Source organism: Amphiprion ocellaris, chromosome 6 (genome assembly GCF_022539595.1).
Source record: "Amphiprion ocellaris isolate individual 3 ecotype Okinawa chromosome 6, ASM2253959v1, whole genome shotgun sequence".
Classification (NCBI taxonomy): Eukaryota; Metazoa; Chordata; class Actinopteri; family Pomacentridae; genus Amphiprion; species Amphiprion ocellaris.
In genome coordinates this window covers 26,756,294-26,773,478 of record NC_072771.1, presented here as the reverse complement: position 1 = coordinate 26,773,478, position 17,185 = coordinate 26,756,294, and the positions used below count along the sequence as shown (strand labels likewise).

The 17,185-nt window shown below is 37.7% G+C and overlaps 1 protein-coding gene across 2 annotated transcripts in view; it reads right to left on the bottom strand.

The window, feature by feature from the left end:
- Positions 1 to 17,185, bottom strand: part of unc5ca (unc-5 netrin receptor Ca) — a 193,514-nt gene that overhangs the window by 25,533 nt on the left and 150,796 nt on the right. The window contains exons 6-8 of one of the 2 annotated variants that reach the window (XM_023280866.3): positions 15,599 to 15,766; positions 15,216 to 15,380; positions 10,708 to 10,764 (exon numbers count right to left, since the gene is read on the bottom strand). In XM_023280866.3, coding sequence (XP_023136634.1) covers positions 10,708 to 10,764; positions 15,216 to 15,380; positions 15,599 to 15,766 — 390 coding nt within the window. The remainder of the gene's footprint in view (positions 1 to 10,707; positions 10,765 to 15,215; positions 15,381 to 15,598; positions 15,767 to 17,185) is intronic. The other variant, XM_023280867.3, reaches the window with a different exon arrangement.

Sequence of the window (17,185 nt, the reverse complement as noted above, 5' to 3'; positions counted from 1 at the left end):
ATGCTGTTAGTTACTCATTTACCACATGAGGGAGCTGTTAACCACTTCTAGTGTCTCAGGGGAGCTGAACATGAGTGTCACGCTTTGCCCTGATATTCTCACGGCTCCTTAGAGACTAGTCTGGGACAATGATGAACAAAACCACTCTGGGCATTTTGTTCTATGAATAGGAAAATTATGAAGTCTTCAAAATATTACAATTTGGTCCAACTCATGTGAAACAGTATTCTGTAAAATACCCATAACCTAAATGTATGTTTTGAAACTCAGTGCATGATAAACACACACACACAAAAACTGAGTAGCAAGTCTATTCATGACATTAAAGTACAGTATATATAAACTTCTATCATGGTGTAAATGTGTTTTAACAAAGTACATGTGAAGCATAGTGTAATTTTGTAATTTTTTTGTGAAAATAAATTGCCATTCAAACCTGCCTGCAGTTTTTGAGGTTCAGAGAGTTAAGTGACAAGTGAATCATCAGAAAATGAATTAGCGATATTTCTGTAATTGGTTTAAGTAAAGCTGTTTTAGTTTGCTACTTTTTTCCAGCAAAATTATCTCACATTCACTGATTCTAGTTTTTCAAATGCAACAATCTTTGTCCTACATAATACAACAAATTGTGAAGATGCCACTTTCTGCTGACATTCTAGAGACAACAAAGACAATTTTATAGAGAGAAAATATCAAGGATTAATCGGTAAAATTAGTAATTGTTCATTTTAGTCCTAATCTAAACCAGCGTCGTTGTAACTACTGAATGATAATCTCAAGATGAACCTTAAAACCACGAAAGTATCATGCCTGGTGTATAACACAAACTACACTGTAGCGGAAGAAGTTAAACATTCATATGGATCATATTTATAATCCTCAATCTGCGTTCAGTAACACAGTTTATGCCAATGTAAGTATAACAGCAGCTCAAATTGCTCCCAAATATCTGTTTGTCATATTAAACTCAGACTCTGAGCACCACCTTTAAATCTTGAAAGTTTAACTCTTCTGGGTTTTGTCACATGCAGTCCCCATTTTCCCTCTGATGCCATTTGTTGCAAATTCCCTGATTCCCCAACTACACTGCTGCACAAAGTTGCCCTGTTATCAAGGTCCTTGCATTTTCCAAGGGGGAACAGAATTGGATAATCCTCTTAAGTACCAACTCCCTGATCTTAATTATGATCATCATCATCCTCATCTATGTAGGCAATCTTTATCTTGTTTCTACTTTAACTTGAAGGTCTAGAACTTCAGAGCACGTACGATGTCAGGCTGCCACAAGAAGCATCACTTTTAAACTCACTTGTCCTTATTCTGTTATTTTGTTGGCGTGTTTCGGGACACTTTGGGTAGGATAACTAGGCTATAGCCTGCTGTGTTCTCAAAATATGAGTGTGTGTCTCCACTGGCTGCAACTTGCTTCCTACCAGTGGGTTTAAAAAGCCTTTTTTCACTGTCTACCAGTTTGTATCCCGTCCCTCTTAGATCTTTCTCTCCTTCTACAGCTCACACCTCTCGCTCAGACTCCCCCTGTCTCCATCTGTTTGACTTGTAGATGAATGAAACAACACGTCCCATTAGAGCTTCAACCTGCCTGAGTAACCTACATACTGTACAACTGCTGGATACCAAATGCTTTCTTTTTATTTTTAGTTTAATCTCTCCTAAATTCCCCCTTTTGCTTTAACTGATAACTTTATTTACAACTGTGCTCAGAACAAATACAACATTGTACAAGGACATTTATTTGTTATTGATATAATTATTTGTTATTGATATTCTACTGCACACATGTTGTCCTGCAAAACTGAAATGCAGTGCATGTCTATGCTACTGATAATCATGATAAAATGACTGGCGTAAAACAAACACAATCAATTCAGTTTTAGAAATAATGAAAATGTACAAAACAATATTATGTGTCACTCAAGTTTATATCAATTATTATTCCTTTTTTTTTAAACTACTAAAGTTAAAAATTATGCCTTCCTTGATATTTTCTTTTCCATTTCAGCTCAGTTTTAAATGCTCTCCTGCTAATTTTACAGCTTAATAAGAGTGACAATGAGAATTTTAGAATTAAGAAAAAAACTGCACTAAGTAGCTTTTGTTAAGCATTGAGTCCATTCTGCGCACTCTGTGTCTACTTCTTTAGTCTTTCATAAAACACAAAGTGCTGCTTCCATTGAAGACTGCCTATTCCTTAATTCTGATGTTCTTTCACTGTCTGACAGCCTTGCATAATAGGCTGTCTTTTTCTGACAAGATGGAGACTGAAAAAGAGACTGAATGTGGGTGTGCACTTTTGACCAAAGCCAAATAAATGTATAATGTGTTTAGACCTCTGTGTGTATCTAAGTGTGCTCTGTGAAGCCAGAATGACAAAGTGGCAGTGATGGAATGAGTGCAGTCTGACTAAGTATTGATACACGAGCGTTGACACTCACACTGAGTGCATGGGCATACATGCGCATATATACACACATGTTAACTTCATACAGAACTACCTCCTGAGCTTTTCCATGCTTCTCCTGACAAGCAGTTTTATGTTTAAACTGGATTTAGATTTAAAATATGTGCTTTTCAGAGGACGCAGCAGAAATGGAATGAATAAAGAATAACCACCTGGGAAGACAGAGAGACATCCCATCTGTGATGTTCCTGCAAGTGCTACCTGACAGCTCTCTATAGGAGGGAGAACGTTCTGTACTAGAGGTCAGGACACACGTGTGCAAAGACACTCACACAAACATAGATGCAAAGGTGTGAACAAATGCAGAAAATAAAAAGACAAAGTCACAGTGAAGACAGTGGTGTATGTGCGTGTGTGTGTGTGTGTGTGTGTGTGTGTGTGTGTGTGTGTGTGTGTGTGTGTGTGTGTGTGTGTGGGCGTATGTGTGTGTGTGCGCGTGCACTTGCATTGCTCAGATAGTGGGGACACACAGTGCTTATAAAAAGTCTTCTGTCTTCCCTGAAAATCTTTCGCTTTCACTGCTTTTCAACATTAAATCATGGTCAAAATAATTTGGCTGTTTTGACAAGAATGTGCAGATGACGTGCAAGAATTTAGACAAAAAAAGATTTTTGTGTCAAAGAGAAAACAAATTTCTACAAAGTAATGCCAATTCATTAAAAATAATAAACATACAATTTAAGTACCCCATTTAAGTCGGTATTAATTAGATGCACCTTTGTACTCAATTACAACTTTGAGTTTAGTCGGCCTTGCACATCTGGACACTGTCCAGAACTCTGTTAGGTTACAGAGAAATTGTGAGTGACCAGCTACAAATTTTCAGCTCTGGCTCAACATTCACCTTTTTGTCTTTCGGCCATTTCTGTGCAGCTTTGGCTGTTTGGTTTGAGTCACTGTCTTGCCAGAAAACAAATCTTCTCCCACATCACAGTTCTATTTCAAACTGCATCAGAATGTCTTCCAGATAGGCCCTATACTGCATTCGTTTTACTTTCTACCTTTACCAGCCTTCCGGGGCCTAATGCTGAGAAACATCACCACATCATAATGATGCTGCCACCATGTGTTTGTGATGATGTGCTGTTTTTACTGTGTACCAAACATAAGGTCTAGTCTGATATCCAAAAAGCTCAATTTTGTTCTCATCGGATTAAAGAATCTTTTAAATTATTAATTTTTTATCAACTGTGACTTTCTCTTTGGCATTCTCCCATAAATAATTTTACTGGTAAAGAATCCGGCAACATTCGCTGTATGCACAGTCTCTCCCATCTTGGCAGCTGAAACTTCTAACTTCTTCAGTGTCAAAGGTGTAATACAACAATCACTTGAGATGCACTCATTGCACATTACTCTGGGACTTCTAGCACCAATTCTGCACTTGTGTGTTGAATTAGGTGAGTCGCTTTAAAAGAGGTGAATATATTTGCAATCATGCATTTTGCATTGTATATTGTTAATTAGCTGACTTTGTAGAAATTTGTTTTCTTTGACATGAAAGTCTTTTTTGTTGCTTGTAAAAAACAAAAAAACAAACAAAAAAACAGCCAAATTAAATGGTTGAATGTTAAAAAGCAGTAAAAGGGAAAACGTCTAATGGGGTGAATACATTTATAGGCCCTGTAAATCTGTTTACACAGTCACACCCTCAGATCTGCCTCCCTGTTGGGGTCCAAAAAGCAAGTTCCCACAATGTAAATCATTCACTTTAATGTGATGACTTGGTTTAACAGTATGGGTAAGGTCATGTTTAGGTTCACGTGGAGTAGTAGGTATGGTTGGGGTGATGAAAGTCTCCAGGAAATTAATGTAAATCAATGTAATGTTCACTGAAGCGATGGAAACAACTTTATATGTGTGTGTTTATGAAAGATGGCCCTTAAAAGAATATCTTTAATCCCATACACAACTATCTATCATAGTTTTGACAGCGGCTCAGGTGAGATACAGTTCTGAATCGATTTTTTTGCCTTGCTGTGTGGATATCACTGATTTTTGTCTTCCAGTGTAACAGCGTGTTTCTCATTACATACATGTTTGGGTATCAGTGACTGGATGTTGTATGCACAATTGGCTCCTGGCATTAATCTGTTCCCCAGTAAAGAAAAAAAACTAATTCTTGGGAGCTTTTTGGAAAAATCTAATTAATAAGCTTAAAAAAAGGTTAAGATTCAATTTTGTAAGTTTATTTTTTTATTATTAGTAGTAGTAACAGTCTGGGAATCATTTGGCATTAAAGAATGACAACATACCATATTTTCCTTCCATGATAATAATCAATTGTCATTTGGAATAGATTTGCACAGCAGCATTACCTTACAAAATCAAGACTGGGCATTGTGTTTGCCTCTTGCTTATGTGTGATCAAAGCCAATCGGTTTTCAGATGCAAAACCAAAATTACCCTGCCAGTATTACTGTGCACATGCCAAATTCGGTTTGTTTGGAGTGCTGCATCTTGCTGTGTTTTAGAAAAAAAGCTACCATAACTGGCACCGCTTAATATATTTTGTAAAAATTGTGAACACAAAGTGTTGTGAACATGTATGTCTGTGTTCACGTGTGCCGAAAGCTGGAGGTGCAGGAATTTTACAGAAATCGCACACACAGTTTCTCTTTTTCATACAGTTGATGACACACATGGGCTGGTGGAACAGAAACATGGATCGCTGTCTATCGATTGGCTGAGCTTGTTGTCATTCTCAGAGTCTGTCCAATCTGCTGCGGAGAGGATTTAAAGAAGGGGGAAACAAGGATAACTCAGATTAGCTCGTCTCTATCTCCTCTGTGATCTGCATCCAAAGCAGAGCTGTGGACAATCACTACTTGAAAGTCATTCAACTGCCTTTTTGATCTTGTTTGGCACAAACATGCAAACACCATCCATACTGCACTCCTGGCAGACTCATCCACTCTAAGTAACTATCAATGATGAATGGAAAAGAGAGAGACAGAGAGAGAAACAGGAGAGAAAAAGCAAACAGTCATTTATAGATGTGTCTATGTTTAGTTTCTGTAATGAGAAAAAAAAAAACTTTCTGGTTATTGGTGCCAAGAAATAACACACTGAGTAACTTTGGGGTCTCTAAAGTAAAGAGGAGTAGTTCTGTGACTACAACAAACTCTGTATATGGTAATTTGATATCATGCACTGTGTAACAACCATATAATACATTGTAATTGTAGCTCTTTAGGAATGTACTGGAAAAAAAAGCCTTTCAGGGCAACTTGTTTTATCCAACTGAATAGAATACAATGACATCTTTCACTGTGTGCTGGAAACTAATATGAAACACCAAATACTACAGTCTGTCTCCACACAAATCAACAGTTCAGCAACCAGCCTCCCACCCTGGTCATGCCTGCAAGTTAACGTGGTCTTTAACTGACACAAACAGCTATGTCACATTTTCAAGAAAACGGACAAAGTAGGACACAAATGCACATCAAAGCAGTGATAATTAACTTCTTTATCAATTGACTTTTGGGCTTGAAAGAATGTTTTTCAGCTCTGATTCACTGGGTGGCCCCTGACAACAACTGGTCAACTGTAGCACCGTCCCCTTTTATGAAGCAGTCAACAGTGACTGCAATGTGACCAGAAGGACTGACAGAGATTTCAATGTGACATCTAATGGAAAAGTGTACTGCTCCACTCTGGAAAGAACCAACTCTCAAAATAAGATATATTTAAATTCATGTTGGCATTGAGATTGTATTCTTAAAGAGAGCATATGGGCGGGAAATGATCACTTTAATTTATAATTATGAATTCCCTGGCGTTGATGAAAGTTTTATATACACTACCGGTCGAAAGCTTTAGAATACCCCAATTTTTCCATTTTTTTATTGGAAATTATGCATGTCAATGTCTCATTGTACTCTGAAATGAAAGCACAGAACAAATAAAGTTTAAAAAATCTATTTAGATACCAAAATGTATTCTAAATTTTTGACTCATCAAAGTAGCCACCTTTGGCAGATATAACAGCTGAACAAACTGGTGGCATTCTTTCCACAATGGAAATCAAATATTTTTCAGAAAATATTCTTCCCAACTCTGTTGCAGAAGTTCCCATAAATGTGTGACTTGCTTACTATGACCACTATTAAGCTGTGCTTGAAGCTGTTGTCCTGTGAGCTCCTATCACCAAGCTGTTGACTCTCAGAAACTTGTCTTCTGATTCTGTTGTGACTTTGGGTCTTTCAGACCTCTTCCTGTCAGAGTTTCCCCCATTTTCTGTGTACCTTTTGATGGTGAAGAAAACTGTATTCACTGACACCTTGACTTTTGTCGCAATTTCTCTGTGGGAAAGACCAACATTTTTAAGTGTTATGATGGTCTGTCTCTCTTCTACTGTTAAATGCCTTTTCCTTGCCATTTTAACAGCAACACACTACTTTCTGTGGTACAATACTGTTCAAATAATGCTCTGGAGGGTTTGGTGCCTCAGTGTGTTCCAGCACTACTTTTATGCAGACAGAGGGGGTTGGAAGTAATCAAGAAAAGTTGGGACACCTGTAGGATTTGGTAGCACCAGTTTTCAAGGATTGATCAACCTCCACTGCTGCAGAACAGCTTTAAGTTGTTAACCCATTTCTTGTGCCCTGAAAAGGCCTTTTTGTATAATTCTGAAATGTGCGTTATCATCACTGGACTTGAACTACTTGAATTTCAATTTAAAAAATGGAAAAACTGGGGCGTTCTAAAACTTTTGACCAGTAGTGTATAAGCTCAGGCAAGCTATTTATGTCTCAAGGCTTTCTTTCTTTCTTTATCTTTTACTGGAGCCAAGGGGTAGAGTGTGGGGCATAAAGTAAAGTGCATGGTCTTTCTGCAAAGAAATATTTTCTGTAGAAAGTAGAGGACTTTCTGCTAATACCTATGACAGAGATGTAAATATATGTAATGTTTGATTCTTCTTTTATGTACCTGCATATGTCTTGTATGGAGTCTTCATTACTATTGATAGGACATGTAATCTAATTTGTGTTCACATAATTCATTAAGAATAAGAAATAAAATACATGGTCACCAAAAACATTGAACAATAACTTAAGCCTACATGTAATTCAACCACAATGCACATTCAGCCTAGGTGTCTACACAAAGATAAATACATAAAAAACTGGAATATTAAAACCAGGTATAAAAATGTAATGGCAGTTACAACTGTAGTCATACTCTGAGAAAACAGGATCAGCTAACTGATTAGTGGGTCAAAGCCACCCATGCAACCTCCCAATGCTCATGTTGCTGACTGCATTTCTGAATATTAGAAACAGAAAGACAATCTGTTAAATGAGCTATGACTGCCTGTGCCTCATCTCTGGCTCTCTCTGTATTGTTATCTGTCAAGGACTAGTCATCTTGCAAAACACACCGTATGATGAAACTGTTTCAGCAGACCCTAAACGAGAGTCATTAGAACACATAACAGACGCTCATAGATTGCTTTGAAGATAAAACGGGAGCTCCTGCAATGAGAGAAGTAAAAAGCCACAGTTAAAATAAATGGCAGAGATGCTTTCCTTCTTTCACCTCTCAATTTCTGCATGCCTCGCAGTTTGTAGTAAATTTTGCTTGTTATGTCAGTTAGACTGAGAGAGGTAGAAGGAAAAGGAAGGTAGGAGAGACAGAAAGAGAGGCAGAGGGATGGAGAAGAAAGCAGGGCAGGAGAAAAGGAGGACAGCAAGGACGGCTGGATATATATAGTTTTAAAATCCTGTTATTTCTCACTGCTTATATTTCTCATTAGGAAGCGTTCATACCTTTCAAAGTGGTACTACATCTGTCAGATGATCTTGTGTCTTTCTGTAAGCTACCCTTCAAAGAGAATGGGTCAAATCAGTAGAACTGATTCAAAATTTAAGTCTGTTCAGTGTCCATAGATGGACCACATTGAGCTCTAAGTGAGCCAATAAGCCTGTAAACACAAAGTAAGTGTTCAGAATGAAGGCAAATTGCCTACTTTGGCAATGATTCAATTCTGACTGGCTACACTCCAAAACGACCACAGCTGCAACAAAGTCACAAATAGTGAATCAAGTGACTGGTGCTGAATCGATTCACTGCAACCAGACAGGAAGAAAGGAGGAATCAAGTTAATTAAAGGAATCTGTCACCGCTTTGGTGCATTTTCAAGAGTCTACTCTGGGATCCTGCACCACCTTTGAAATGGTGGTAGACCGTAGATGTAGTAGATGTCCTTAGATAATAGTAAAATGTTACAATAAAGAATACCTTGCAATGTTTTCTTTCTGTTGTCTACACTTTACGTAAAATGTAGTACAATAGCTTTGAATGTCTTTCCATTAGCTGTATCCATGTATCTGTTAGGGAATGGAGATGCAGGGTGGATTGAACAGGTTGCTAGTCAACAACAGGATTAACACATAGTTGACTTTGATGCATCAAAAGTCAACTGTGCATAACATCATTAGAGTTGTGTGACACTCACACAACTCTAGATATACTGTAAATGGATTATTAGAAATGGTATCTCCTAAATCATTTAGTATATTCATGCTATACAAACTTGCAAAATTTCTATTCTATAACAAAAGAGGAAAATGAATAACTAATTTATACAGAAAAGTTGATCTGTATAGTGACAAGTGTATGAAACAATGTCACATAACACCACAATGTCCTTTGTCTGAGAGCTGAATAAAGTTTTAGAACAAGTGAAGCAACTGTTTGAAGACTTTGTGTTTATCAGACTCGCTTGATAAGCACATCAAGGGAAGAGATCTTAAGAGAATCGCAAAACCCTCATCCAGTAAGATAAAATGTCAAGTAACAATAAAACACAAAGTGGAAGCCGAGGGTCAGTGCAAAATTAAAGAAAAAAAAACACTATCAAAGCTAAAAGTAACCTTTAAGAATAAAATTTCACTTGTTCAATCAAAAAACCACTTAGATACTAAATAGCTTACCAGAGAAAACTGAACAATTAAATGATTGAATGCAAATAAAATTAATTAAATCTAATTATATTTATCATTCTTATAATCCGAAGTCATGGATTCTGATTTCATAGGTCTCTAGTTCCTAAACAAAGAAATACACAGTAGCACCGATGACAATTACACACAAAACATTTACTAACTACTGCTACAAGACAAACAATAACGCAACAATGACACAACAGACAATGAATAAATGATAAATGAACGTATACAACATGTAAGTAAACTGAATAATAGTGGTGATCGTCACTGGAATCAGGAAGAGTGGTGATACATTTAGAAACACTTTAGATTTAGGGAAGCCAGTTGTAATTTGTAAATTCACCTGTTTTGAAAAAGACAGTGATAAGTGCACAGCTTTTGGTAGTACCTGCATGCAACGTCAGAAGGAGGAGGAAGAGAGGAAGAGCTGCAGCTGGTTTAGGAATGTAGAGAGGAATGGCACATTTGCACAGGTGCATTGAAAAAGTGTACAGAATTTAAAAGCGTCAACTCTCATAGTTACAAACAAAAAGTTTGTGCCATTATATTGAAAAAGTTAATAAGCACATGGTGAAGAATAGCTCAAAATTAGTGCTGGAAATCCTAGTCAGTAGTGGCAAAATCCCTAGAGTCCACAAAAAAACTCAAAAAGACCAGATTTCTGAGGAAAAAGCCATATTTAAGAAAAAAAATCCAGTGACCTTCTTTCATGCAGAAAGTTTTGGAACAAAACCCAAATTGGCATCTAACCAATCATGGATGTGTTCACTTTAAGAGTTGGCCTTAAGCTTCACTGTTCATGAGAGGTCAAATACCTTTAGAACAGAGTTCAAATGAATTTCTTAAACGTACAGATCTGATTGTTAAATGGATATTATGATGACAGATCTGAAATCCATATGTTCAGGTGATTACCATTAGATTAAACATGATACGTTTGTCTTGTGGTTTCTGAGATACTAACAACTGTGGTAAACATGCATATAAATTGTGAAATGTAATTTTACATGACAGCAAAATTCTAATATAACTGAGGATACACGCATATACATTCAACAATAAGAAAAAAAAAGAAACATATATGCTTAGGATAAAAGTTTCTCTGTGTCTTTTATGGCCGACAAAGAGAACCTGTTTGTGTGTCTCGTGTGTGTGCGTCCTCCACATACATTCGATGTCAATGCGTTCTCTTCATTACCACCCCACGCTACGCTAAGATGAGCACGACAAAAAGGAAAACAGATGATGATAAAACAGAAAACATCAACTTACATGAAACTCCCAAATCATTGTTTTCTTTGGGCTCAGTGGACTTCTGCAACAATGAACCTTTGGGGCAAGAAAAGAAAAGGGGATGGTGGAATGGATGGATGAAGGGGAAAGGACAACAACAAAAATTAAACAACTCAAACAAAACGAGGAAAACATGACAGGACACACACTTTGACGTGCCAATGTTTATGCTTATCTACATTAACAACACTTGTGCTCAAAATGCTGAAGTTCCAAAAATGGTAACCACAAATATGAGAAAAACTAAGATAATTTGAGAAACCCCATCTGTGAGGCAGTTACTGCTGTGTCACGCTGAGTGGTCCACTTAGTCGTGGCAGACAGAAGGTCTATGACACAGATAAACTGCTGATGTACTGATGTATAATTGAAGTGCTTATGTATAATTGATAAAGGCAACATAGAAACATGGTGCACTTAAAAGCTTCTTGACAGATCAGCTGACTGTAGAAGAAACACAGATTCAGCACTAAAGAGCAAGAAACACTGGCAAGGTTAAGTGGGGTGATGAGCACATATAAACATACAGTAACGCTTGCAAAAATGACAAGCTTGATGCTGCATTTCATTTGAGCTCTGCAGGTGGATATGGAGCAACATTTCTCAGGAATTTCAAGCTCTACTGTATTTTGTTGAGCAATGTAATTCCATGTGATCATAGGCATTGTTTAGCATGTCTCAGCACTGTTTTTATAAGATTTCTCACTCTTGTGCTAGAAGACTGAGCAGTTGACTGTATTTATGTGACTACATCTAACAGAGATCACAGTGATTAATGTCTGAATCAGTGATGATAGTAGGAGCAACATGCCCTGATAAATATTTAGCACTGTTGTCCATTATAACACCATTGTTCATACAAACAATAATAATGAAAATATGGTTGTGATAAAATGAAGCATAAAATATTTAGTAACCCAAGCATGATGGAAGGATAAGACAGCACAGAACATTAAAGAAAAAGGAACAGAAACAGTTAAAATGCTGTATATGTTAGCTGCTTTCTGTGACCACAATGAAAAGGAACAAAAAGAGGAAGAATGGAGCGTTCAATGGGGAGATGGGCTGTTTGATGCTGTGCAGCGCCTGGTGATACTGCTGATCGCTTTGTATAATACAACACAAACGCAATTCAGTGTTCTATCCAAACACTGAAGTTGCATAACAGCCAGCATCTCTAGTGATTACTGTGGTTTTAGAGACTGTGCAGCAGATTATGTTTGCTCTGCAGGTGCTGTTATGTAGCATGCACATCTACACACACAGTGGGCAGTGAGTGAAATGTCATGTTCTCCGAGACGACACAGCGGAGTTCTGAGTGAATCTGTTCCAGGAATTCTGATCAATGTGTCAAAAAAATGTCAACAGGCCGAAACATATAAAACAATACAAACAACTTATTAAAAAAATAAAAATAAAACAGTGTAACACACACACTCACAGGCTCACACTGATAAAACTCTCAGATAAACTCATGAACACAAAGAGAAAAGACTTGCTCCATGCAGGGCAGATGTGAGGTCAAATGGATTTCTACCTCTCAGGGTTTTAACAGGGTTAGAACAAGGGAGGTGTTGGTGAAGAGAGAATGAGAAACAGAGTAGAGTGAAGTGCTTTTGAGCGCAAAGTCAATGACAGAGCACTACTGAAAACATTAACTCTACACTGACATTGTGTTATCAGTTCATTCAAAACCTCAAAGCCTCAAAGTTACTGTTTGAACTATTATTAAACCAGCAACTAAGCAGTGCCACATCATAACGATGAAACACTTTCTATCTGTGTGAAGATCACATTTTAAAAAGAGCCCTCATTCATAAATACAAATACAAGGATCACTTCACGCCTTTCAAATACACTGTAAATAAATTCACTAGAAAATGCTTTGATTGCAGAAATTCCTCCAAGCAGCCATACATAGAGACACACTGTTTGTGGATTCCTGTTAATGCAACAGGAAACGGCTGAAACATTAGTGCTGACATAAAACCATGTCTGTGTAGTCATTTCAAAGACAGAAAATCAATCACAGGAAATGAGCCTGAATCTATATCTCCCTAGGTTTTATTCCAGATTCTGTAGCCATACCTCACAGGCCGCAGGGAATCCTTGTGGTGGAACATGGATGCTGCATATACAGTAAGTTTAGTCAATAATGTGCCTTGGGCGAAACTTCCTCAGGAATTCATATCATGGTATTCTATTGCTCATGACAGAGACAATCTATTGAATCATTGCCACTCTCCACTTCTTTCTGGTCATCCCTCAAAAAAGTAACAGCTCACTTGCTCACCGATAGTGTAGTTCTTAATTCTGAACATAATCAGTAAAATCCCATTTCGAATTAATTCCAAAATATCTGCGTTTCAACTGTTATAAATACCATGTTTAAAAAAAAAAGCAAAACAAAAATAAAGATCCTATAATAAAGAAGATGATGAAACTATATGGATATGCTCACTAGAGTTCATGCAGGAATAATATATACTATCTTCAAGAAGAACAATTTATGCATTTAACAATTCACATTTATGCATATAAGCCCATGTTTTGTGGCTATCATGTATTACATAAAGGCCTGTTATTGAACTTGATGCATTCACAAAAGCTTGTCCTGGAGTCGAAGGCTCCTATCTATTGTATTTTTTTTACTGAAGGCAGGACTGTGTGACAAAAAACAAACAAAAAACTGATGTTAATCAACAGACCATGGAGGTAATAACCATAAGGGTTAAAATACAATTTGCATAAATATGGCGTAGCTAAAATGCTGATGTAGCAACCTAAGCATATCTTATCAATAAAAGCATGAGAGCATCTCAGCCAGTGAGACCTTTTCAGGCTGACATTGTAACCCAGAATAAAACCTGTGTCAGGGGTCAGCTGACCCTCCTTCACAACCCTCTTCTCTGACACATTTGGTCCTGAGCTGTGACACACTGACCAGCTGTGGTAACCTGGTGTTTTTAACTGGAGTAGAAATAAATTCAAGTTTAAATATCATTGAACTGACTGGCTGAACAAAATGTCAAAAAGAAGAACAAGAGGGAGAATGGAAAGAAAAAGAGAGGTAGCATTGGCAGACAGAGAGGAGAAGCTCAAAGATTTTTTTTCTTTCTGAGACAAGAGACAATCATTTTCAAGTGAATGTGTCCCTGACTGACCCAACAGGGTTTAGCTTTGGGTTTTTGCTGTCATTGTCTATCTACTCTATTTGTCTTGTACCATCAGGTCAGCTCAAATTTGACTTCAACCCTGAAAACTATTCTGTACAATAGATCTTTTTATGAAACTTCAAACAGAAATACGATTTGTGTCCTCTGAGTCTCATAAAAAAAAAAAAAACTTTTGCAGGTGAGAAAAAATCTATGGCTGCCATGCAGTGTGAACGTCTAATGAGGACTGACAACATAATTACAGGAATGAATGTGTGTGTACTTCTTTCCAAAAGGGAAGACTTTTTCTGTTATTCACCTTTTTTTTTTTTTACTCTTTACTTACGTCAGCCCCCACCCACCCTCCATGTCACATAGTTGTCTGCCAATTACTCTGAGCACATGGAGCAACAAGCACTATTCCAACAAGTCAACAAATATAATTGCCTCCACCTTGGAAAAACAAATATAACTGCTGCTATATGTGTGTCATTACGACTCAGCCCACATTTTCCATGCAGTTTTGAAATTTACTAGTGTCAAAAATCACCAAGTTCTGAGGGAATTTTTGATGACTGCTCCACATCGTTAGTTATCATTACTTTCCCAGAGTTAATAAAGACATTCAGAAACCAGCCCATAAATCACCCACATTGTGCACCAAGAAAAAAGAAGAAGAAGAAGAAGAAGAAAATAAAAAAGTATTCAGGTAGGAGACTGAACTGAAATAATAGCAGGAGCAGCAGGAGAAAAGTAAGATAAAGGGAAAGATGAAGGAAGTGAGGTTAGGAAAGAATGAGAGAAAAAAGAGCAAACAAAAGAGGACAGAAACAGGAGGCAAAATTACCTAACTTTGCTGCAGACAGTGAAAAAGAAGACAAAGCTATAGTCTTTATTCAAGTCTGATAGTTCAACGCAGTGACAGCTGATGAAATTACAGTTCAGATACTGTATGTCTTATGTTAATATACTGCTGAAAATACAACACCAGCATAAAAGATGTATGCTATTTATAAAATATCGAGCTATGGATTTCTCAGTACGGATCATCGGTGGTTTAAATTAACCCACTAATTGCAACATTGCACTTCACTCACTATGGCTTCTGTCTTTGGGCTGAATGTCACCATGCGTCAAAATTCAATGTTCTGCCTAATCTAGGGTGAATTCCCTCTGAAATCAATTGCTCTCTGAGGCTGACACTGCAGGACATTTGTTTGAATTGGCATACTCATTTTTCATGCTTAGATGTGATATATTTTACAACTCCAGTTCACTTAGAAGAGACACGGCAACGCTTCTGCTCTGAGATAATCGTTTTCGTCGACTTACTTTGCATACAGAGTCCATCGGTGCAGTTTTGAGACTGAAGCACGAGTCCCTCGCAGTCCTTTCCGCCGTTCTTAGGAGCCGGGTTGTTGCAGTCCCTCCTCCTCCACTGCGTACACTCTGTCCCACAGGCCGACCACTTACTCCACTCTGTCCACACACCGTCCACTAGAGGGAAAGGATGGGGAGAGGTGCCAAGGGAATGAGAAAGACAAAAAACAATCGATGAGAAAGAATCGAAAAAAAAAAACTGAGGACAGTGGAGTCATTTAAGTCCAAAACATCGCAAAGTGTAGTATGGAAAATTGTGCAAATAATGGGAATAAACTTGGGGTGTCAGAGTAAATTAGTACAAAGGTGAAGTGGACAGAATAGAATAGACTTACCAGTGCACAGTGTGGTACAGGGCAGCTTCTGTATGGCCTGACCATCACAGGGGAGTCCTCCGTTAAGAGGGGCGGGGTTAGTGCAGCTCCTGGTTCGTTTCTGGAAGCCTCGTCCACAGCGGCTGTTACACACTGACCACTCCGTCCATGTTGACCAGCCACCGTTCACTGTAGCAACAGAGAGCAGTCACTTGATTAATACAGCGATACATCTGTCAACACGCACCCCCTTGGAGACACAGTATCACCAAAGGTTTCACCTTGTATTCTACCATGTGTGCTTAAGGTAGGAGTTATTATTTTGAAGAAGAGCGCACCAGAGGGTTGTACTATGAAGCAAGTTTGACACAGCCAGGCATTCTCTGTGAAAAACCTAAAACCCCAAGCAGAGATAATGGGTATCACAGTGGAGGTTATTAACTTACTTTGTAAACTCAGGTTTTCTACATCAGGCTCTGCATTAGTGCCAATAAAAATAGGCATCTGATGTGTCATTTGACTCATCATCTGCAAAAAACAAAATGGATTGACTGCATACTGCCTACTTCAGTCAAGTGGAGTAGGTTGTTATACTAGAGAGATATGAAGAATATGAAAAGTTATCACTGTAAAAAGCACTGTTACTGCAAATGATGCAAGAGAGGAATGCTAGTGGGAAACTGTAAATCTTGTGAGTAAATATATTCAATTTATCACTCCATGCTTATCTACGCACCCGTATTTGAAATTGGACAGCTGCACACTGAAGCTCTTAAATTCGAAGCTTTATACATTCAAATACAATAATCCAACATGCATATAGGTCTCACACTGTCCCATGGTGAGGGATATATAGAAATTACTTCAGTTTTGGGTAAAATAAAAGTAAAATGAATGTTACTGTGATAAATGCTAATACCTGAATCAATTTTTGTGCTATTAGCTGCAATACCAGCAGTGAAAAATTAACTTGACAGCAGATCAGGACCAATCATTAAAACATCTTTATGCATTTTCTGCTTCACCAATTGAATGGATGTAGGTTGCGATAGCAATTTGACACATATATTTTTCATACTGTAATTGCACAGCTTCATACAGTGGCATCACTTACTTATAATTCAACAGGTTTTGAGATATTCCCTCAGCTGAGAATCCACTGCTCAGAAAGAATATTGTCAGAAAAGTTATTGGTGCCAGATTGGTCCTTATTATAGCTGATTTGAACATAACCTCCTCCAGAGCAGGTTAGCTGTGCAGCATCAGTCACCGTGGCGATCTAGCCAAATTAAAAGAGAGCAACTTTGTGACAATTAAAACTCATACCTCACTAAACTGTTCATTTCTGAAAAGGTGACAATCTCTTCTACTGAGTCAAACATGCAATATCCTTAATTTTGTAACTTTTCATAGGACTAGCAGTTCATAATTGTCTGTAAGAGCTTCCTGCAGGTGAAATATGTGGGGGTTGATCAGCCATTTCTACAAAACAACACTCACTTTATCCCACATTATTGAAAGTGATGCAAACTTTCATTTATTTGCTGGTTTACATCCCTCTAAAAAAGAGTAGATTGCATGGGGTTGTTAATCTCAGCTCTAAAATTA